Source organism: Tasmannia lanceolata, unplaced genomic scaffold (assembly GCF_043159265.1).
Source record: "Tasmannia lanceolata isolate RefF3 unplaced genomic scaffold, GAP_Taslan_0.1 ptg000020l, whole genome shotgun sequence".
Lineage (NCBI taxonomy): Eukaryota > Viridiplantae > Streptophyta > Magnoliopsida > Canellales > Winteraceae > Tasmannia > Tasmannia lanceolata.
This window is the reverse complement of record NW_027518697.1, coordinates 22,634,444-22,658,283: the sequence shown is the minus strand read 5'-3', so window position 1 is coordinate 22,658,283 and position 23,840 is coordinate 22,634,444. Positions and strand designations below refer to the sequence as shown.

Sequence of the window (23,840 nt, the reverse complement as noted above, 5' to 3'; positions counted from 1 at the left end):
GCTCATATAAGCTATATGAGCTCAAGCTTGTCTTGTGTGTGTGTCCGATGAAATGGTTCTTGCTATCTGCTCCAATAACGAATCATTGGTTTAACTGAATAACTAAATAAAATAGATAGACCCTTCTCTTCGTCTCAGGTCGATGGATCTTCTCAATTGGAAGATCTCCTATATGGAGAATACACATTCCAGTTGACCGAGCCTAATTCGAATTGTTTTGTTCCGAAGCAAAGATATCCACGGGGGCCGATTCGTCCTATTCAGATATTCCCGACCAAGAGGTATTGGATTCTCTTTTGGATAGGCCCTGAAAGGAGAAGGAAGGCTGGAATGCCAACAAACGTCTATTATCTAATTCACCCGACCAGATAGTACCCATTTTGGGAACATCCAGTGCCAAAGTCACTGAATGGGGAAGTCGTCAATCCCTAAAACGGACTATGTAATATACTTTATCTGCTGGGTGACGTGATGGGCGAGCATTTTACCAGAGGTTTCTATTGTATCAATCTACCCTTGTGTGATTCCTATTGAAGCATAGACTCGGGGGGTGGGTGCAGGGCGGACAATTTCAAAACGGACTCCTCATTCATTAGATAGAGAAAATCGTCAAGATTTCGTGATCTGCTGCTGAACCTATTCCTATTCCAACAGCCCGGACTCGGATCGTGGGGATTGCCGAAATACTTCGTATCAACAGATACTCGGTATATCAATATCGATTAGATCCGAGATCTGTTATTGAGAATGCTCATTCAGCGAGCATTTTCAATATTATGCCTTGAAGAGGACTCGAACCTCCACGCTCTTAAGCACGAGATTTTGAGTCTCGCGTGTCTACCATTTCACCATCAAGGCATCTTGAAAGTGAATCGTATTCCATAAATATGATATCTATCTAGTGTGATATATGGAATATATGACAAAGGTGGAGTGTTGGAGTATTTCTATGGATCGGTCATATAGGCCCGAGTCGGACATCAAATTGCTTCGATTTGAATTATTCGGAGGATACCTTATATATATATATATATCAAAAAGATGTACAATCAAACCTATTTCTCGATTCAATCGAAGCCCAAAGAAGTGAATATGGTACCCAAATAACGATAGATATGTAAAAAGCAGGTCCGATTACGCCTATTTCTAATCCTAAATGGAACGTAACGACGTAGGGATCCATATGTAAACATAGTATCTATTTACATACGCTCGAATGACCCCTTCTCATAATAAGAATGTACATAACCCTATTCCGGTCTGGTCCGGTATGGAATGAACTTATAATCTGATGATCGAGTCGATTCCATGATTATAAGGTCATAACCCCAGCCCGTTCCCATTTTGAGCGGAACAGATCTACTCATTCTTTTATTCCAGTTAGTAAGAGGGATCTTGAACTAAGAAATAGACCCTAGAAGCTAAAAGAGGGTATCCTGAGCAATTGCAATAATTGGGTTCATTGATATTCCTGGTATAGTAGATGCTATCACACATACAATCATACTCAATTCAATGGAATTGTTTGATCTTAAAGGAGATCTTCTATAATTTCGCACGTGAGGGGTTATTTCTTGCTTTCGCCCAATGTAATCATCATAGTATAAATGAAATTGTCAATTTTCAAAAAAAAAAAAAAAAAAAAAAAAAGGCCTTCCAAATGAATGCTTTGGATCACCCCAAAAAAAGTGGGACCCATGTGTTTGTGGCACTCTAGCTCATATAAGCTATATGAGCTCAAGCTTGTCTTGTGTGTGTGCGCGCGCGCGTGCGTGAAGAGTTCCTCCGCTCGAGCTCAGATAGCTTATCTGTGCTCCCTTGCAGGAAACAAGGGTGGGCCCACATTTTTTGGGTGATCCTAAGTTGAAAGGCCCCATCATGGATTGGGCGTGTACCAATCATGGATGGGGCGTGTACCAAAAATCAGCTCCATTAGATCATCTTAGGGTGTCCATTTGTGGGAGGGAAAATGGACAGATACTGTCTGTCCACAAATCTGCCCATTTTTTCACCCCACAAATGGAAGGGTTAGGATGATCCAATGGATCTGATTTTTCGTACACACCCCATCCATGATGGGGCCTTTCAAATGAATGCTTAGGATCACCCAAAAAATGTGGTCCCACCATGTTTCCTGCACTCGAGTGCAGAAAGCTTATCTGCGCTCGACTATGAAGCACGGGTACGGGTACGGGGTGCGGGTACGACACGACACGGGTACGTGGGTACGTGATTTGCCAAAAAAATCGGGTGTGGGTACGTTCAGGTACGCCGAATATAATAATATATTTTAATATTTTATTATATATTTATAAAAAATTTAAAAATAATAATTGTAGAGCAATCAAATAACAATAACATCGCCAAAATGGAAAATTCTAATATTACTCTTCATTTCATAAGTGATTAAGTTCCATATTTCATAACATGAGGCATCAATACATCATTCATTAGAAAAAAAAGTCTGTGACCAGTGTGTTGACCAGTGCCTGACAAGATGAATAATTTTTAGAGACCAAATTATGAGATTTTTTTACCGGACTTTTGGGATTTAATAATGTTTGGACAAAATAGATTTTATGAATTTTTAAAATTTGAAAAATACCCCACCGTTTGGAACTTAAGAAAGTTCAAATTTTGACCCGACCCTTTTTCTTTGAATTTTGTACTAGAACTGGAGAGTTGACTTTTTTCCTTTTAGATTTGGGTGTTGAAACTATTTTTAATAAATCCAAAAGGGGGGTATTCCGTTATTTACATGTAAATCTTAAGTAAATGGACATTTACTTAAATGGTTTACATGTAAATACCGAGTACAGGAAAGTAGAGAGAAGTACAGGAGAGGAAAGAGAAGAAGCAGGACGTGTCGGGTACGCGTGGTGCGCACCCAACCACCAAAACTGGTTTTTAAAAAAAAATAAAATTGGGTACATACCCCGGACGTACCCGCACCCCATACGTCTCGGGTGCGGGTGTGGGAGCCCCGGGAGAGTACCCGTGCTTCCTAGGCGCTCGAGCGCAGGAACTGGTTTCTCTCTCTCTCTCTCTCTCTCTCTCTCTCTCTCTCTCTATTTATATATATATATGTAGCTAGAAGGGGAAGCATTATTAAGTACATATGTGGCATCCTCAGCTACCGTTCCTCCCACATGGCACACTAATTTCAAAGACCTCTCTCTCTCTCTCTCTCTTATATCTTACTTTAAGCAAGGTTTTAAATTTCGATTTCGGTGTCGGTTTCGGCCACCACCGAAACCGAAATTTCTGTCAAAATCGTGTAAAAATATAATAATGATTTTTTTTTTAATTTCAACCGAAATGTCTAAAATTTCAGTGTAAATTTCGGTTATTCCGGTGGAAATTACAACATTTCAGTGAATATTTTTAAAATTTCGGTAGACGTACTTAAATTTTGGTGGAAATTTTGTAAAAAAAGGCTAAAAATGAAATTTCGGCGAAAGTTCAGAATTTCAGTGAAATTTCGGTGAAATTTTGCCGAAATCTTGTAAAGACACGACTTCATGTAAATTTTGTTTCGGTTGTGGCTGAAACCGAAATATTTCGGCCATTTCATTTCGTTTCGGCCGAAATTTAAAACCATGAACCAAGTACATATTCTACTAGCTATAAAATATCTTCTAAACGTAAATTTTAAATAGGAACTAAATTATTAGAGGCATCGTTGGATGCCACGAAAATGGGTCATTATTTAAAAATAAATTCATTTAATCTTATCTCTAAATGAGTTATTAAGGCCACTTTATAAGCCATTAAGTATTTCATTTATAAAACTACTATAGATTTTTAATCATACCCCATTAATAATGGGACCATAAATGAACGGTTTAGATCATCAGAAGAAAGTGCAAGGACTTTTCTGACACACGACGAAATCATTCATCCCACTGGTGATTGAATGATAACGAAAACCCTACAAGAATTGTAATCATATCCTCTCCATAATGGGGCCTATAATTGAATGGTTTAGATCATCGGAAGAAAGCGTTAGAGCTTTTCTGACACATGATGATTCCTTTGCCAACTGTCGTGATCTTTTATTCCAAAGATGTGTATCGCCTGCTCATTTACTGTTCAAAAGCTTATTTACTTATTATACAAGCATTTTGCTTCTTCAAATATTTAGCATTATCTTATAATATGAGTCACCATTACTCAAGATGCACTATGCATATAAGAAAAATCAATTTTTTGCAGTTTCTTTCGATCTAAAATAACTTCCGACCAATGTGCATTGCACGCGCACGCGCGCGCACACACACAGAGAGAGAGAGAGAGAGAGAGAGAGAGAGAGAGAGAGAGAGAGAGAGAGAGAGAAGGTACTCCCTGGAGTAGATAACTTATCTACTCCCTACCTTAAAATAACAGTTGGGGCCACATGGTTTGGGTGATCCAAAGCATTCATTTGATGGGCCCTCACATAGATAGGGAGTGCCCAAAAAATCAGCTCTATAGGATCATCCTAACCCTATGAACTGTGGAGGCAAAAATGGACGTGTATAAACCTGCACAAATCTGTCCATTTTTTGCCCCCACAGTTCATAGGGTTAGGATGATCCTATCGAGCTGATTTTTTGGGCACACCCTATCTATGTGAAGGCGCATCAAATGAATGCTTTGGATCATCCAAACAATGTGGCCCCAACTGTTATTTTAAGGTAGGGAGTAGATAAGTTATCTACTCCAGGGAGTACCTTCTCTTTTCTCATATATATATATAGATATATAGATAAGAAAAATTATCAACCTTCAATTTCTTGTGGTTTCTTTCGATATAGAATAACTTCCGACCAGTGCATTGCACTGCAAGGGTAGTCCCACCTCTCTCTCTGCGTGTGTAGACACATATTTGTGGGAGTGTATATACATATATACATATGTACACTTCTGTGCAGGTACGTGTACAGACAAACATACATGCATACATACATATATATACTCCAATTCAAAACAATACAATAACTAAATTCCAATAAAATAACTTTATAACATTAGAAATTTAGGTTTTGTAGCTTGATCTTTTATTTTTCTAATTTCTCATATTCTGAACAACTCTTCTATGTATTTTAAAATTTTAATATTTCCACAATTTTCTCAATAGAACTCGAGAAAAATCCAATGCCCTTCTTCTTGAAAAATGTTGGAAAATAGGATTTGTGACAATGATTTGATTATTAGCTACAAGTTATAAATCAATGGAATTCTAATCTCACCCTTTTGTAAGAGAAGGCAAAAAAATCAATGGATAAATTATTCTCAACAACGCATCACTGCTTGCAAAGCATGCCTCCTAAACAAAAGTGTCATTCCATGGATTCACATATCTACCATTTCCTCGTGTCAAACAAGATGGACTCTTTCCCTATTCTAAAAAACACATGATTGAAGCTCTCATATTAGTTGTCTCCTACTCTTCTTCAACATCCCATCTTCCTCACCACACCACATCCCTCCCTCCCCCCCCCCCCCCCAGTTTCTCTAGCCCAATTGCTCCCACGCCATTTTCCAAGCCTAGCCATTTCATAATTTTCAACCTCCGACGAAACCTATCCCTTTGCTTGATACATCAATAAACCAATCATGAGTGAGAAACATCCCCTATATCTTTAACTCCACTGTGGGTGGGATATGATGAGTACCTTACAACACCACTCCTATTCAAACAAATCCCAAGAAAGTCGGGTTGAATGAGGAGCAGTAAATTGTAGTTAATTCCAAGAAAAATCATAAAGATTTGACATTTTCATTTGTTCCAATGGTGAACATTGGTTTTTTTAACATGCTAGATCTCTTACATATTGAAAAATCAATACATTAACTAAAATTTGAAGGAGAAATTCGGAAAATTCATTGCCATTACTACAAAATATCGTGAGTTATTGAAATTTTGGATTTTATCATAGTAAAACAGCATACAACAATTTGGATAAATTGCAACAAAATAAAATGATTTAAAAACAAATCTCTAACAGCAAATTAAACTTATAAAATGAAAATACAAAAAAAGCCACGGTACTCCATCCTTACCTTGTATCCACAGGTATACCACCAATTGGAACGACAATCCTATGGGGCCATTGGAGCATATCCGTGACAATTGAATTCACAGTATCCTACCAAAGGAAAATGTCACAAAGCGACATTAAAATTATTAACAATAATAAACAGAAATTGTAGCTAAATTATCCAATAAAGATCCAAACTAAATGTTGAATAAACAATTTTAACACAACAAACTAAACTTACATCGATCATATCTGAAAGTCCAGGAATTGCAGTTAGGCTTCCTCCAACAGCCTTCAATGTATAATCTATTCTAGGCTTTGGCTACATTGAACATACACAATTGTGAATCATAACCATTGATTTGGATTGAGTCAAAAAAAAAAAAAAAAAACTAATCCAAGATACCACTTTATAGTGTTTACTTCCAAACAATTGGGAGAATCAACAAATTAACATTTTCTAGTGACAAGAATATTGTATAAATAGTTTCCAAAGTGGAGGCAATTACAGTGGTGGAGTTAAGTCACATCAGGAGATTAGTAACCATTTCCTCAAGAACTATTAATGATGAGAGGAGAAAGAGTGAACGGACTACTATTTAAAATAATTCCACAAGATCTTTTGGCCTGAATAATGTTTTAAGGAAGCAAATCATACCTTTAAGGAATCTTAAAGGTTTCTCAATAGGATTTCTTGAAGAATTGATTAGAAGGGTTATCAAAGATAATGTGAAACCCCTAACAGAAACACCAAAGAATGCTATGATGTCAGCATTTGTTACGATTTTCCCAAGAACAAAGGTGCTACAATCTGTGGGAGACCAACCATGGTTAGTTATTAGTGTATGTCATTTTAACAAGTTCTACTAGAAGTCTGTGAGGTCATCCGTTCAATTTCCACTTCCCAAGGTGCTTTGTGAGGGACGAACAAATCTTAGATGGGGCATTGGTATCTATCTACCGAATCCATTGGCACAACGTAGAGAAGAAAGAAACTGAAAGATGTATTTCTCAACACTAACATATTATATGATGTCTCAAATTTTCTGTTAAAAATATGCTCCAACGACGTTGTATTCCATACAACCCAGACATTGATAGTGATGGTGTTTTGTCCGAGACACCTTGTGTATGATTTGCTATAGTCTGATAAATGATGATATGCCCAAATGTATTTCCTTTGCCTCAAGCAGCAAGAGAAAAAATTACACAAAATGCGGTTTTAGGAAAAAAGAATTCAGCCCTCTTTATTCCTTTGAAGTAAAATCCATGGTTTTAAATTTGAGCCAAAACATTTCGTTTGAGCCAAAATATTTCGATTTTGGCTGCTATCGAAACAAAATTGACTTGGATTGGAAAAATACAAGATTTCCACCAAAATTCTAGTCGAAATATGTGAAAAAATCAACATTTTAGATAAAAAAACAAAGACATTTCGATAGGAACCTTGACAAAAATCATCTACACTCACAGGAAAGAGAAGAACCACAAGATTCCTTTAAAATATTTGTAAAAAAAAAACAACAAGAAAAAGAAAAACTATTGGTGAAGGATCTTGCTTGGACTTTGGCGATGATTTCGCACCGAAATGTCTCCGTGATTTTACAATATTTGGGTTGGAATTTCGCTAATGATGGAAACCGAAACCGAAATTAAAACCTTGGTAAAATGTCGAGAAGTCTTAGAAGGTGAATGGATTAGGATTATTGATAAGGGAAAAAAATTGGAGGCAGAGATCTAGGGAGTTTTGTTTAGAAGCCAGAGAACATAACTAGGGATACTTCCATCATATGGCCACTCTACAGGTAGGAAAAAGCTCATTGGTAAACAATCAATGCTTGGAGTTTGAAGCCAAAGAGTCGTAGAGAAGATTCTTAGGTACAAATGTTTGAATCTGAAAGGGGTTAGCAAACTATGGATTTTTGGTGACTTCCTACAAGCCCTTGATGAGGACCAGGTTTAAGACTTTGGCAAGAGATGATAGGAAGAGAAGGAAGGAGTTATGAAAAGAAGGGGGGGGCAATTTAATAAGACACTAGTAGTGGCGACATGAACAATTTCTTGTTTTAGCAGGCTGTATTAGTAGGAGGGCATAAGTGTAATATGTGAAATTTTGAGGCCTGTAGTGGAGAAGGCTTGTAAAATGGAGGGAAAGGAGCTGGATGCTCCCTATATAAGGGGATTTCATTTGATTTTTGAGGAACTTTTAGTTGATTTGAAATGAAGAACTTGTAACCCTAGAGATATTTCACTTGTAAAGAGTTTTGCATGGAGTTAGAAGGGAATTCTTGCTCAAAGAAGGTCTTCCAGTTCTTCTACTCAGATTGAATTTTCAACTGAAACAAGTCCTCTTGTTACTGTTATTTTCCAGTGAAAATCAATAAAATTCAGTTTCCCATCTTCATCTCCATTCTTTGTTCATCATCTTGTGTTCTCTTCATTTTCACTACAAATTCTGCATCTGTTGCCCATTTTCTGTCCTTAAACAAGTACTTAGTAGTTTTGGGACTGTTTTTGAGCAAATCTTTCATCCAATTGCTATTCATACATTGCACATGCTTGGTGGCTTGGTGCTTTTCATGATGGAACCTCGTGAAACCATATCTGAAATGCACACTAGATTTACAAATATCACAAATGGTTTGTGTTGTGCGTATTCTCTCATTAATGACATTTTTGTAATTTATATATATTTCACTTATATATAAGGTTTTCGTGTGGGAGGGGGAGACAACTCTCTCTCTCTCTCTCTCTCTCTCTCTCTCTCTCTCTCTCTCTCTCTCTCTCTCTCTCTCTCTCTCTCTCTCATGTAGACGATAACATGGTATCAGAGCCAGAGGTGGAAGTGATTGTCTCTCTCCATCCTTAAAGTTACCTTATCTCATATTTCCTCCATCCTCTTCCTTTTTTTTCTCATTCTTGATCCTCAACCCTAGCCGACCAACCCTTCTTTTCTTTTCTTTTTTGGGTTTTCCATAAGCCCTAACCCTATTCCTCTTTCCCTAGACTTTTACCCCTTCCAAACCCTAAACCCCACCCTAACCCTAACCCTTGCACTAACCCTAACCGCCTCCCCCCATCAACCCTAACCCTAGCCGGAGGCCAACCTATTCTGGGTTTATCAATCCTACCTCTCACCACCCCTCTCCGACACCCTATACCCCTAATTGCACCTTCTAGTACCCTCCCAATCAGTTTCAACCCCCCACCCCCTCCCCCAAACCACCAACCACCACCACTGTTTTCCCCTAGTAGTATTTGATGCAAAACCCTAACCCTAGACACTCTATATGTGATTATCTCTTAACCTAACCCTACCAAACCCCTTTTCTCTCATCCTTGCGTTGAAATCCTATTCAAACTCAAGTTTTGTTTCAAATCAAACCCTAATCACCCTTTATTTATGGTCTAAACTAGTTGTTCCTTCCCCTTTTATCACATTGTTGGTTCTGAGACGTTGATTGGTGCTCCCTCCTTGTTTTCATCATATCTTCGGGTGGTGTTATAGAATCTTTGTTTGTCCCGGAGCCGAATGTTGATATCTTCGAATGTGTATGTTGGGGGGTTTGTTGATGGATGGTTTGCTACATGGTCTGTGGTCTCATTGTTGTTGGTTGTTCTTGGTGCTGTTGTGGATTGACTTGGTTGTTGGTTGACTTGTTGGAGGTTGTTGTTGGTACCGTTGTCGTGGTACCACAAAAAATCTAAACCCTACCAACTTGTCCGCTCCTCATTTCAAGATTAATAAATTGTCAATTTTCCAAAAAAAAAACATTGTTGGTGAGTCCTTAGCAACAGAATATATTTGACTCCCAGATTAGATGAGGATTAGACTAGGCATAATATCTTCTGCACAGATGCACTATTGGCGCAAGAGTCTGCACCCTAGTCATTGACAGCGGTAGTAGTACTAATGTCATATCTTATCACATGAAGCTGCCAAGAAGCTTGGTTTCACTCATGTGCCTCACCCTGAACCATACCAGCTGGCTTGGCTGAACCAGAGTGATGATATGTGGGTGACAGAGCAGTCCTTAGTGGCATTTGCCATGGGGGAAGGGTACAATGATTCTGCATGGTTCGACATCGTACCAATGGACACCAGTCATGTCCTATTGGGTAGGCCTTGGCAGTTTGATAGAGATGTCCTTTATGATGGAGGAACATCTATATTTTCCATCTTGGTCAGCAAAAAATAGTTTTGTTGCCTCTAAAAGGGGAAAGTAAAGCAGCCATTTCAGAGTCAAAGGCCACCCGTTTCGCTAAACCCACAAGCTAGAGAAGGCTATCGAGGTGCAAGAAGAACCTTTTTCCGCCTATTTCGTACATGCTGGTCCAATCACAGTATACTACGGCTTGTATGGAGGACCACTGCCACATGTCATAACAGTTTTTGTAAATGCAAAATCCATCCAGCAAGTAATATTGGGTGGAAGATCACCATGGTCCAAAGAAGCCTTTTCATGAAAAAGGGTGAACCCTTGAAGAAGCTGTCATATGGCCTAGATGACTCAAGTGGTTGTCAAGCACCACAAAGAACCAAATGGCTGAAAAAGTTCCAATTGAGGGCTAATGAAGCATGTTCGGTTCATCCATTGACCACTGGGCTACCATATGGAAGTTTTCCATTTGATCCAAGGGTTGCAAATTGTCACATGATATACCAGAGTCTATCTTCAACTTTGAGTTGTAGAGAGCATTGGAGCTTGAGGATAAGCTCCATTTAAGAGATATTTTGTGTGTGTGTGTGTGGGGGGGGGGGGGGGGTTGTATGAAAGAGTTATGAAAGGGGGCACACCAAGGCATTGCGTTTTGGAAGAAATTCTAAGGAATTTTTTTTTTTTAAAGTAGACAAAATATATTTATACCATAAAAATTACATTGGGGATCAGGGGTCCCGACTTGCATTTACATAGCATTATGGTCAAGAGCATACTCCTGAACCATCAAGAAAAACAAGTATAAACTATTCATAATTACATCAAGATAAAAGATAACTAATCCATCCTGCCCGCTCCCAGCAAAACATTGAAAAACTAAAGAGCTCACAACTGCCCCCACCAAAAACAACTTCCCAACCACCTTCCCCATCAACCAAAAACAATTCTTCTCTCCAAACTAAGGTTTTAAATTTCGTCCAAAATCCGAAATTTCGAATTTCGGTCAAGACCGAAACTAAAACATCTGAAATCCGAAATTGGCGAAACGTACCAAATTTTAGTCGAAATTTGAAAAAATATATTAATTTTTTATTGCTTTCCCAAATTTCGGTAATTTCGACCGAAATTTTGGCCAAAAAAACCACGTTACGTGCTTCTTTACCGAATTTCGGCCAAGATTTTGGGATTTCGGCTGGGTCCGAAATTACCCCCGAAACCGAAATTTAAAACCTTGCTCCAAACGTCTGAGGACAAATACAGGTTCAAATGAAGGATATCACCCAAAGCGAAAGACTAGAGTCTCTCAAGCTAAAGGGAATCAACTCCAATGCAGCTGCTCCACGGCTTCCAGGATCAGATTAGTGCCTGAGATAACCAGGCCAAAGAAATTGAAGCTTTAGTGAAGATCTTCATCGTTTCATCCACTCACATACTTCCTCAGGAATAATTTAAGCAACAAACTTAACGGAACAAACCAAATCCTCAAGAGGGGAACCACCAAAATGCCTCAAATGGCGAGAGACCAAAAGTCTCTCAAGCTCATCAAAGATCTTCCATGCTTAGGTTCTTTCCACGGCCTCTCCTGAGAGTTTCAAAAAGACTCCTTTAAACTACCAACCAGTCAGCACAACCACCGTCCTCCCTTTAATTCTAAATTCACACCAGAAGATTGAGAGAGAACTAAAATAGAAAAGGAACTTATTGCTCAACCCCCTCCCCCCCCGACCTACGTTTTAGCCTCTTTTGCTCTTTACTTCTTTCTCTTCCTTATCTCTTGCCGCCATAGCTAGGAACATATCTTTAGTCGCCCCCAGATCTTCATCATATCCAATCCCAAAGACATCCCCCATTGCTAGTAAATCATCAAATTCTTCCGAGAACGATCCTCGACTTTATGTTTCTCCTGAACAATCAGCCAATAGTTTAGCCTTACCATTAGGATCCCCACTAGGCCCTGGGTGCGACTCCCTCGTCTGCTTCCAATCCTAGCATGTCCAGGGGAACAACGGCCTCGACAATTGGGCTGTCCCGACTATTCTCCAGGTCCCTAATTACGGTCCCTTTTTCCTCCTCCCAGAGATGCCTACGAGAGCGCCTTTCCTTTTCAAATATTTTCCTGAAATGGGGAGATCGAGGAGGGGCATATGCAATTCCATGTCACTTGTCGTCTCGGAGGAGTTACGGCCGTTGCCGGAACTGCTGCTAGAATCTTTCCTTAGTTGGGCCCATCGCTTCTTTAGCCGGTTGAAGGAAACCTCACATGGGGTGGGTGATTCCTTCCTAGCCAGCTTTTTGTTATAGTGAAGATCTTTCATGAGTTCAAGATCTCCAGCCTCATACGTAAAGTCCTGGGCGTTCAAACTGATGCCACCCTGGTGCGCTTTCTTCCCTGTCGTATCTGGATCAATAAAGTTGTCAAAATTTCGAAGGAGCTGTTGAGAGTCAGAAGCGAGTCTTCTCTTCCTGTGATCCTCTTTTTTTTAAATACCTTTGAGTTTTCTTTTAAGACCACCACGAGTAGCTAGCACCCACGCTTCCGGGTTAGTACCTCTACGTGGTATATTATATTTCCCTATACGTAGACGCTACTCCTTAGAACTTTTACTTTCCTTATTAAATCTGGCTTTTATTTTTAAAGCCTTTTTTCTCCTTCGCTGACTTCAGTGTATAGCTGTCAGCAATATCTTTTCGACAAGCCTTTCCTTTCTCGCCTCGTGCTGCAATAATTAATGATTTCAGCACCGTCCCTTCTCCATACCCCACCTCCTCTGAACAGCAACAACTCTGCTCTCTGACATTCTAGACGAGTTGTTGGCTGCTGGACCAAGCGAGGAAGTGGGTAATTCAAAATTCAAAAAGGGGCCCACCAAAGGCTCCCTGCCATTATCACAACTCTCAGGGTTAGCATCTGCCCCCTTTTCCGGTGAACAGCCATCGTCGGCGATTCAATGTCGGAGACCTGCAAACCGAGGCCCTCAAAAGAGGCCAAATTATCTTTACTACTTGATTCTCCCATTACCGGCATCGCCAGGCTATTAATACTATCTTTGGAGATCACCTTAACTCCTACAGAATAAATGTTGGAATCTACTCTTAGGTTAATAGATGGGGGGATAGATTTCCAAAGGGGAGTTATGACCAAAGACGAGGCAAAAGTCATACAATGATCGTGGTTACCAAAAAGCTGAGTCTGGATCACCTGGCCCAGGTGCTGTCCAAGGATCTCTATAGTGGACGTGGACCAGGCATGAAGGGGGATATCATAGAATCTGATCCTAATGGTTCTAGCGCTAATGTTATATGCCGGGAACCAAGGCTGGAGGGAGGAGAGGTATCCCCCAGGGCATCACCTCCACGCCTGAGAATGTCAGTCGCCTGAGATTCTGACTCAAAGCAAAACAAAATATCCACTGAGTTGATGGAATAAGGCTTTTGCAACTCGGATAGGCCCCAACATCTTTTAGCCCACTCTCATACATCTTCCAGCAGCCAAGATCTGGATTACAAACTCCCAATGAGGCAACTCTTAAGACTCTTTTTTCTTTCCTCCACCAGGCTAATTGGAACCTCAAGAGCCAGGAGGTCATCATGTACAACAACCTGAGAGGGGCCAACTTTAGGCCTCCAAACCACGGCTAGAGTCAATTTAGTCTTAGGCTCTGAGCATTTCCTATAGATTTCGCGAGCCAAAGTTTTTATAATGGCATTTCGAGCACATCCAATCTCTACCATTTGAGGGCACACATCGATTAAACTCGGTAGCTCTACAGCCAAGGATTCTTCTGGCCCCAAATTCCAATCGTCTCACTCTAGTGTCCCTATCCTCAATACTTCCCAGAGACTCCGAGTGAGATCTGGGGGGAGCCGACTGGGATCTGACCAGATTGTCACCTTGCCCGAACAAACTTAAAGTCCTCCGGCAACAAATATTAAGGACCCCCAAGAATTCGAACACTTCCAATACATGATATCCAGATTCAATAAAATTTAGAAAATGCCCCACTAGATGGTCAAGATTAAGGCTACATGAACAAGTGAGAGAGTCCACCGGAAAGCCAGAAATATGGGCCACCGGAGGGAAAATCCTGCGGCTTCTGAAGACATCCCTGATGGTCATCCTTGTCTCACTAGGAGGTCTTCTTCTGACAAATTCTAAGGAATTGTCCTAGCTACTAGGTATTGTCCCCCTCTTCTCTCCCTTCTCATTTTCTTATCCTTCCTTCTTTTTTTTAATGTTTATGTCTTCCTTCTTCCTTCCTCATTTCTTCCTCTTTTCTTTCTCCCTACCCAACTCTCAGCCAACCAACAACATAGGATTGCATCCGCCATCCATTGTCCCTATCTCATTTCTTTCCGCTCTTTCTCGAACAGCAAGTAGTCTTGTCAACATTAGAAACCCCTCCACCCACTCCTCTCTCTCTCTCTCTCTCTCTCTCTCTCTCTCTCTCTCTCTCTCTCTCTCTCTCTCTCTTTATTTTCCCTCCACAAATGGCAGGATTAGGATGATCCTATATGGCTGATTTTTGGTACACACCCTATCCATGGAAAGGGCCTTCCAAATGAATGCTTTCGATCCCCCAAAAAATGTGGGGCCACATGTGTTCCTGAGCTATAGCTCAGGAACACTTTCCTCACACACACACACACACACACACACACACACACACACACACATATATATATATATATATATATATATATATATATATATATATATATATATATATATATATATATTGTTGTTGTTGTTGCTATTGCGATAATTGTTTCCTTACTTTCCTCTTCCCACCACCCAATTCTCTTTGCTACTGTTGCCTCCATGAATGATAGAGAGAAAGGAATAAAAGAGAATAGTCAGAAGAGATGAAGAGGAAAGGAATGAGAGAGAGCGCTCTCCCACTCATAAGATATATTTGTGTGTGTGTGTACATGTGTCTGTAACTAGGGTTACAATTACAATGACAAGAATACCCCCATACGAGTATGTAATTACACCACTACTCCAAACACTCCCCCTTTATCATACATTCCCAGCTTGGTACACATCACTTAACTTCGCTCTGCTTAGAGGTTTAGTAAATATGTCAGCTATTTGATCATTTGATAAGGCGAAAACAGTGCAGATCTCCCCTTGTTGAGTCCTCTGACGAATAAAATGAAAGTCCACCTCTATGTGCTCCGTCCTCTCGTGAAAGACTGGATTTGAGGGGATATGAACGAATGCTTTGTTATCACAATGCAATGAGGCTGGTAATGAGGAAGGCAACCCAATCGCTGACAAAAAGGATCTCAGCCAAATCAACTCATCACATGTATGGGCCATGGCCCTGTACTCTGTCGCCGCACTTACCCTGACTACTACATCCTACTTCTTACTTTTCCACGAAACCGAGTTACCTCCAATAAAGGTACAGTACCATATCCTATCCTGCTGAGTCTGCATCTATATACCCCTCGATCCTCATGTGATTATGCTTTTTGAAGAACAGTCCTTTACTACGAGCTTTTTTCAGATATATCACAATCTGGGTGACTGCAGACAATGAGATGTACGTGATGAGCTCATGAACTGACTAGCACTAATGGTAAATGAAATGTATGGATGAGTCACAGTAAGATAGATTAGTTTCCCAATTAGACATGTATCTTCCTAGGCTCTCTAGCAGCTCCCCCTAATCAAGAAGAAGCTTGACATTGGGGTCCATAGGTACCTCTGCTGGCTTACTCCCAAGAGACCCGTCTCTTCCAATATATCCAATGCATACTTCCTTTGTGACAGAGATAGTCCACCACATGAATAAGCTACCTCTACCTAAGACGACCAAGATCTTTGGTACAAAATTCTTTTTGAAGGAAATCCTTCAACCTCTGTATGCCTATGTTGTTGCTTCCAGTGATAATTATATCATATACATAAACAACTAGAAAGATGCAACCATCCTTAGCCTGAAAACTGAACACAGAATGGTCAATAACACACTGTGTCATGCCAAATCGTACCACCGCCTCACTGAATCTTCCAAACCAAGCTCGAGGAGACTGCATAGGGCCATACAAGGCCTTACTCAACCGGCAGATTGCATGCTTCATCATCCCCCTGAGCAACATACCTTGGAGGTTGCTCAATAAAAACCTCTTCCTACAGATCACCATGCAAGTAGGCATTTTTAACGTCCAACTGGAAAAGAGGCCAGCACATGTTAACGGCAAGAGAGATAAGGACACGGACGGATGGAATTTTGGCGTCTCTGTGTAATCAAAACCAAATGTATGTGTGTAACCCTTGGCAACTAACCATGCCTTCAACCTCTCAATTGTCCCATCCGATAGGTATTTCACTGTAAAGACACAGCGACAACCCACAGCCTGTGCACCAACTGCCAAGTGTTATTAGACCAAAGGGCACCCATCTCTACATCCATCGTAACTCGCCAACTAGGATGAGCTAATGCCTCTGCAACAGAACGAGGAAGAGAAACATAGGACACGACATAAAGAAATGAACGATAGTTGGGTGAAATGTGAGCATTGAAAACAGCATCAGGAATAGAATGAAGCGTAGAACGAGAACGGGTGGGAGATGATATGGGAGCATCATCAGCCAAACGAGAAGGTACAGTTACTTGAAGGTCAGAGGTGGGTCCGACAGGTTGAGGAGGAGGTGGGTCGCATGAAGGGATGTTTGCACATGTAGGGTGAACAACCTGTTGAGTACCACGTAAATAAACCTTCACATGAGAGGGTGAAGAAGACAAAGGCGGAACCGGCAATGGAAGCGGAAGTGGATGGGCAGTAAGAGATAACTCAACTAAGCCAATAAAGTATGGGGAACCCTCAAATGAGGTGACATCACACATAAACTCTGTGTAACGAAGGACTGTAACACTTGTATCCTTTTTGAGTCCCGGAGTAGCCAAGGAAGACGCACTTCACGGCACGAGAGTCAAGCTTATCCAGGTCGGAGATAGGTTATGAACAAAGCAGACAAAACCAAAGACCCTATGAATAAGTGGAAAAGGATTAGATTCTCAATAGCTTGAGAGACCATGGTCTTTCTCGAGGCAATGTTGCCTGGCTATTCTTCTTCACTGCTATTAGTTAAGGAATGTGGTGGATGTAGGTGGAGGAAGATGATGGATGTAGGTTGAAATGATTGCAATGCAGGGTAGTTGGCTCGGCATGGTCGGGGAAAGTTTTCTTTTTGATTGGAGTGTAAGAATTGCATACGACATGATTCAGAAAGAAAGGGCTCAGTTTTTGTTTAGTCTTTCTGGCTCAGGGCATGCCCTGGCCAGTTTTATTTGATACTATGTAATGCCAGATGGGACTCCTGGTCCCCATTGTGATTATTATAGTATCAATGAAAATATGTCAACTTTTAAAAAAAATAAGTGGAAAAGGATTCCCGGAGGGATGGAAAATAGAGAAGGGAGAAGGATTACGCAAAATAGAGGACGGAAGACGGTTCGCCAAAAAACAAGAAGTACAAACACCATCACCCTAGTACGGCTTAAGAACTCTCATCTGAAACATAAGAGTGCATGCCAGGTTGAGAAGGTACCGAAGTTTCCTCTCTGCAACTCCATTCTACTGAGAGGTGTGAGCGCAGGAGGACTAATGAACAATACCATGAGTGGATAAGAAATGTTGAAAGCCATAAGAGACTGGAAAATATTCACGAGCATTGTCAAGGCGAAAACATTTAATAGAATAAGAATATTGATTGCAAACTTCAGAATAAAAAGTGTGAAAGATGGTAAACACCTCAGAACGATCTTTTATTAAATAAAGTCATGTCATTCTTGAGAAATCAATCACAAATACAATGAAATACCGATATCCAAATAAAGCAGTTAGACATGGACCCCAAACTTATGAATTGACTAACTCAAAAGGACTCGAGACACAACTAACACATCTGGACGGGAAGGACGGTGGTGTTTTCTAAAATGGCATGACTCACACTAAAACTGACTAATAGGACCGAACACAATAGAAGAATGATGCCACTTATTCGTTGGAGGATGGCCCAAGCGACAATTCCACTGAAACGAATCAACCGAACTCTGCAAAGCAGTACAAGGAACCTCTCAATCAAGATAATAGAGTCTGTCCACCTCAGGGCCCAAGCCAATCCTCCTCCCATTTGCCAGATACTGATATGTACAATAAGAGGAAAAAAATATTACATTATAGTGAAGGTATCTAGTGAGTTGGCTAACAGAAAGTAAACTAAATGGAAAACTGGGAACACAAAGAACAGAAGAAAGAGACATGCTAGCACCAAGTGATGTAACCCCTACTCTAGAAATGGGACACGTGGTTCCATCAGCTAATGTGACGGACGTGGTAGGGGAAGAATCAGAATGAAAAGTATGAAGCAAACTACTATTACCGGTTATATAGTTGGAAGCCCCAGAATCAATTAGCCATAAGCTCGAACCACTGAGAAAACAGCTACCTTCCTTGCCTAGTGTGGTAGTTGACCGCTTGCCTTTGTCCTGTGACCGCAATAGAGCCTCGTACTGGGCCCGTGAAACGACTAATGTGTTTGAAGGATCAGTCAGTGGAGGAACTGAGGGGAGCTCTCTGAGGCAACAAAAGAGACATGATGAGCATATCGAGGAGGCTAAACTCGGGATGATGATCATAGCAAAAGTCAATAGAACGAACGGCCCTCCAAACCACAGTGAGTACAAAATAAAGATACACGGCCTCCAATACCATGACCTCCCTCTGAGTCTCGATCGGTACCATGACCGCGCCCTGCACGACCACCATGACCAAAGCCAGACTGAACCGCGAGAGAAGACCGCTCAGCTTGAGATGCTACCGGCACCTCAACTCTCATGGGTCGTTGCACCATAAAGAAAACATCATCAAGAGATAGTAAAGTGCACAAGCCAACGATCTGTTGATGAATCAGAAAAACTCAGGTCCCAACAAGTCTAAGTACCGGAAAACCCCCAAGTCCTCCTGGCGCTTGGTCAGCACCACAGGGTCCACTGTAAATGGCATAAACATGTGCAGCTGCTCACAAAGTGTCACAAACTGAGAATAGTGCTCAAAGATACACATATCACCACGGCGTAAATGTAGAAGCTCTGAGTACACATCACATATCCGAGTGAGGTTGTTGGCTTCCGAGTAAAGTGTCTCGGCACATTTCCAAACAGCTTTGGACGTCGAGAGATACATCATTGGCCCAACAATCTTGGGCTCCATACTGTTCCATAGAAGGGTATGAATATTGGCATCCTCCTAGCTTCATTTACTGTAGGATTTGTCATCAACAACAGGCGAATCCTATGTAATGAAATCTGAATTTCCCCTGGCACGGAGAAAAGTCCCAACTGCCCATTGCCACGTGGGGTAATTGGTGCCATCAAGTTTGATGGAGGTCATCTAAGCCAAAGGAACCTCCATCGATGAGGAACTAGATGAGGCAGTAGAAGGAGTAGTCATGAGGATACCAATCACCAACAATCAATCACCGACAACCAACAAATAATCACCAACACAACAAACAATCACCAACAATCCCGACAATGGCAGTCAATCAACTATCAACAACTACAAAGAGAGGCACAAGGGAAAGACAAACATGGCCCAACAAACCACCACCATCACATGGCGCCAAAACATAGAGATGCCCCAAGGAACCACATGATCCCCACCATAGGGGAAAGGAAAATCAACATCATAACAATATGATCAACATAAGTCGAAAGAGGAAGTGGGAGTTGAGATCATAATGATAGGATCAAACAAAGGAAGAGAGAAGTCCCAAATAGTGGATGCAACAAGAAGGAATAGGTAAAGAAAAGGATTTTGGAAATGATTTAGGGTATAGAGAGGTGCGGTAACGAGTGGAGAGTTTGTTTTGTGTGTGCGTGCATGCGTGTGGGCGTGGGGGGGTGGGCGTGGGTTGGGGAGGGGGGTATAGGGGATAGGATTAGGGCGGCTATGGGGCGGGTATGAAAAATTAGGGATAGGTATGAAAAATTAGGGATAGGCGTGGGGCGGTATTGAAAGAGGAAGAAAGAAGAGGTTTGGTGTGGGGAAGTAATAAAGGAAGAGAAGACAGAGGGTTTGGAAAGGGGCGGCAATAATATCATATTGTGGGGGTGGGGCGTCTCGTCCCGCGTCTCGTCTCGTCTCGTCGCGTCTTCAGGATCTACAGGAAAGGGGAAGAGAGAGGCGATGACTTCCAAGGTGGTATGGGGTGGCTTCTCACAACCATTGGCTCTGATACCATGTTGTCATTGTACTTGTAACCCTAGTTACATACATATACATATATATATATATATATATATATATATATATATATATATATATATATATATATGTATATATATGTATATATATATATATATAGAGGAAAATGATTGTGAGCTTGAAGCTCATATAGCTTATATGAGCTTGAGGGCCCAAACACATACGTCCCACATTGTTTGTGGTGATCCAAACCATTCATTTGCAAGGCCCCATCATAGATAGGGTGTGTACCAAAAATCAGCTCCATTGGATCATCCTAAGCCCTCCAAAAGTGGAGGGCAAAAATGGGCAGATTTGTGGCAAATGGTGTCTGTCCATTTTGCCTCCACTTTTGGATGGGTTAGGATGATCCTATGGAGCCGATTTTTTGTACACACCCTATCTATGTAAGGGCCTTCAAATGAACGCTTTGGATCATCCTAACAATGTGGGCCCACATGTGTTTGGGTCCTCAAGCTCATATAAGCTATATGAGCTTCAAGCTCACAATCATTTTCCTCATATATATATATATATATATATATATATATATATATATATATATATGTCTTATGAGTTGGAGAGCTCTCTAACTCTCACCACTACGCCTAACAGCTATTATCCACTGTTGTGATCATAAGCCAGCATTCGTCCCCACCTTATCTTCCCCTTGTTTTCTCCTCTAAAACCTGCTGCTTTGCAGCCTTGTTGTCCTCCACTCTTCTAGCTGCTGTTACAGCAGTCTTCCTCCCCCCATTCTTACCCCCTTACTGGTCCTTCACTCTTCTAGCTGCTATTACAGCAATCCCCCCCCCCCCCTCTCTCTTGATTGTAGCTGCTGTTATTGCAACAATTGTTTCCTTACTTTCCTTCTCTTCCCCCCCTTCCTCTTCCAAATTCTCTTTGTTGTTATCCACTGTTGTGATCACAAACAGCCAGCATCTGTCCCCACCTTATCTTCCCCTCGTTTTCTCCTCTAAAACCTGCTACTTTGCAGCCTTGCTGTCCTCCTCCTCCATTCTTCTAGCTGTTGTTACAGAAATCTTCCTCCCTCATTCTTACGCCCTTGCTAGGGATAATTGCAGTCCCCCCTAATCTCCCAACTTTTCTCTTTTGTTCCTCCCTCTCCTTGTGGCTGGACCAGCCCCTTTGCTGATCATTGCTACAGCTATCACTCTAGAAACTTCTTGGATGCTCCTTCACTACGAAGATCAAGCCATGCACAACCAAGGTAAGGGTTCCCCAATACCCCTGCTCCATTAAAGCCTATTCTATTCCCCTCTATAAGCCACTTTCATCAAATTCCAGCCCCTAATTGACTTCACCAGTCCCCATCTCCATACACCTATGCGCTTAAATCATAACCCCTCTTGTTATCTTGGCCATAGGTAGGCATTTTATTTCAGATTTGCTTTTCCTGACAGACTTATTTAGACATCTGATTATTACTCCCTAGTGATCTGATTTCTTTGGTTTCTAGACAATTGTTTTAAAACCTATGATTTGTGGACATGGACACGGGTGTCGCGTGTCAACACTCTCACGGAGTGTCGGACACGGCAAACCTCCCAAATTTAGAAATGGGGACACAGCTAAAATAGAAAGTATATATAATCATGATTTGTCGATACGGATTCGTGTGTCGAGTTTCGACACGGATACCAGTTGTCTGGCATATGTCAAACATTTATATACACATAAAATTATTGATTACTATCATAATTTGCAACAATATAAATATGGTATTCATTTAATAAAATAATAAATTTTAGAATTAATCAACCATAATGTAAAACAAACATGAGATAATCATATAGCAACGCATTCATCAATTTAATCTAGTTCTCTTCCGTCTCTAATATATAGCGAGAAAGGGAGACCAATATGATACAATGAAAATAGTATTGGAATAAGAGTTTGTTTATGATTTTAGGTTTAGGGGAGGGGATGTAGCAACAAATATTAGTTAAACAAGAGCTAAGAAGAAAAGGTAATAATAAAAGAGGTAAACACAATATTCAATAATAAAATAGAATGTCACACTTGACACAGTAGAAAACCGTGTCCACACGCCACATGAACAACACTTCTAGCGTATATCTAAACGTGTCCAAAAGAGTGTCGACACATGTGAACACGCATGTCGTGTCGGACACGGCAGGACATGTGTGTCGGCAATAAATTCAAAGTGTCGGCTAGATCATAGTTTAAAACTCTCACGGCTGATTAGTTTTATTGATGATGGAACTTCAAAGGTTATGAATCTTTATAAAAATCCTTGGCTGATTATTCAATGCTGTGTTGTTTTATTTCATTGGGAGAATGCTTGATGCTATTAAATTGAATTATAAACCGAAATTTCTGCGAAATCTATCGAAGTTAAATAAAGCAATATTTTAGGCGGTAACAAATTTCGACGAAATCCCCGAAATTTCGATAATTTCGGCTGAAATTTCGATAATTTCGGCTGAAATTTCAGGATAATATTAAATAATCAATAAATTATGGATTTTTTGGAGATGTTCCTGAAATTTCGGACCGAAATTTCAGGGAAACGAAATTTCCATCGAAATTTTGTCACGTTTCGACCTTACCCACTTTTGGTGTCGGTCTCCACCGAAACCCGAAATTTCGGATTTCGGTCGAAATTTAAAACCTTGGCTCCTAAGTTCCCAGAAATCAAACCGCCAACCTCGGGCGCGTTTGGATTGCCAGAATTTGGCGCTGTAATTGGCATCTTAATTCGATTCCGGCCGATTTCATCGTTTAGTTCCAAAAAATTAACAAAATTAGGGTGCATAATCGACACGGGTGGGAATTACAGGCGGGAAGAATGCCGGAATCTGACCAAAGGTAATAAGACAAATGCAAAAACAGCGAGACACAATAAATAAACAACTATATCTATTGCGTCTAACGTTGCCACTCTCAAATAAGAACTAAAGTTCAAAATCAACCTTAGCACTCAATATGAACAACAATATATAGTGAAGGATTAACTTATGCTACTGATATTAGCAATACATGTTTTAGCAAGTGCACAAACACAACTTGTCTTTCCTTTTTTTAATGGGCTTCTGAGAGCTTCTAGAAACTGTAATAACCTTAGACAGCTCTTTAAATAATAAAAGACAAATAAAGTTTGTGCAATTATCAAAACATGGTAGTGCAAATATCAGTAGCCTTAACATTATGTAAAAAGAAGTTTCTCCACAATGACCAATTGAGTTTTCCAAACTCGCCATTTAAGTAACTCTCTCAAAGGTGTTTTGCGTCTGAGAGTATAAACAGCAAGATAGTGGGCTTCCGATACAAAAATTTATCAAGGCAGCAATCTTAAATCAGTAATACATCCAAAAGCACTTTACTCAATGCCAAACTTCTACAAAGTAAGTCC

At 40.6% G+C, this 23,840-nt stretch overlaps 1 protein-coding gene across 1 annotated transcript in view; it reads right to left on the bottom strand.

The window, feature by feature from the left end:
- Nucleotides 1-23,840, bottom strand: part of NTMC2T4 (Calcium-dependent lipid-binding (CaLB domain) family protein) — a 75,051-nt gene that overhangs the window by 13,965 nt on the left and 37,246 nt on the right. Inside the window, exons 7-8 of the mRNA XM_077365060.1 lie at nucleotides 6,265-6,345; nucleotides 6,046-6,131 (exon numbers count right to left, since the gene is read on the bottom strand). Of these exons, the coding sequence (XP_077221175.1) occupies nucleotides 6,046-6,131; nucleotides 6,265-6,345 (167 nt within the window). The remainder of the gene's footprint in view (nucleotides 1-6,045; nucleotides 6,132-6,264; nucleotides 6,346-23,840) is intronic.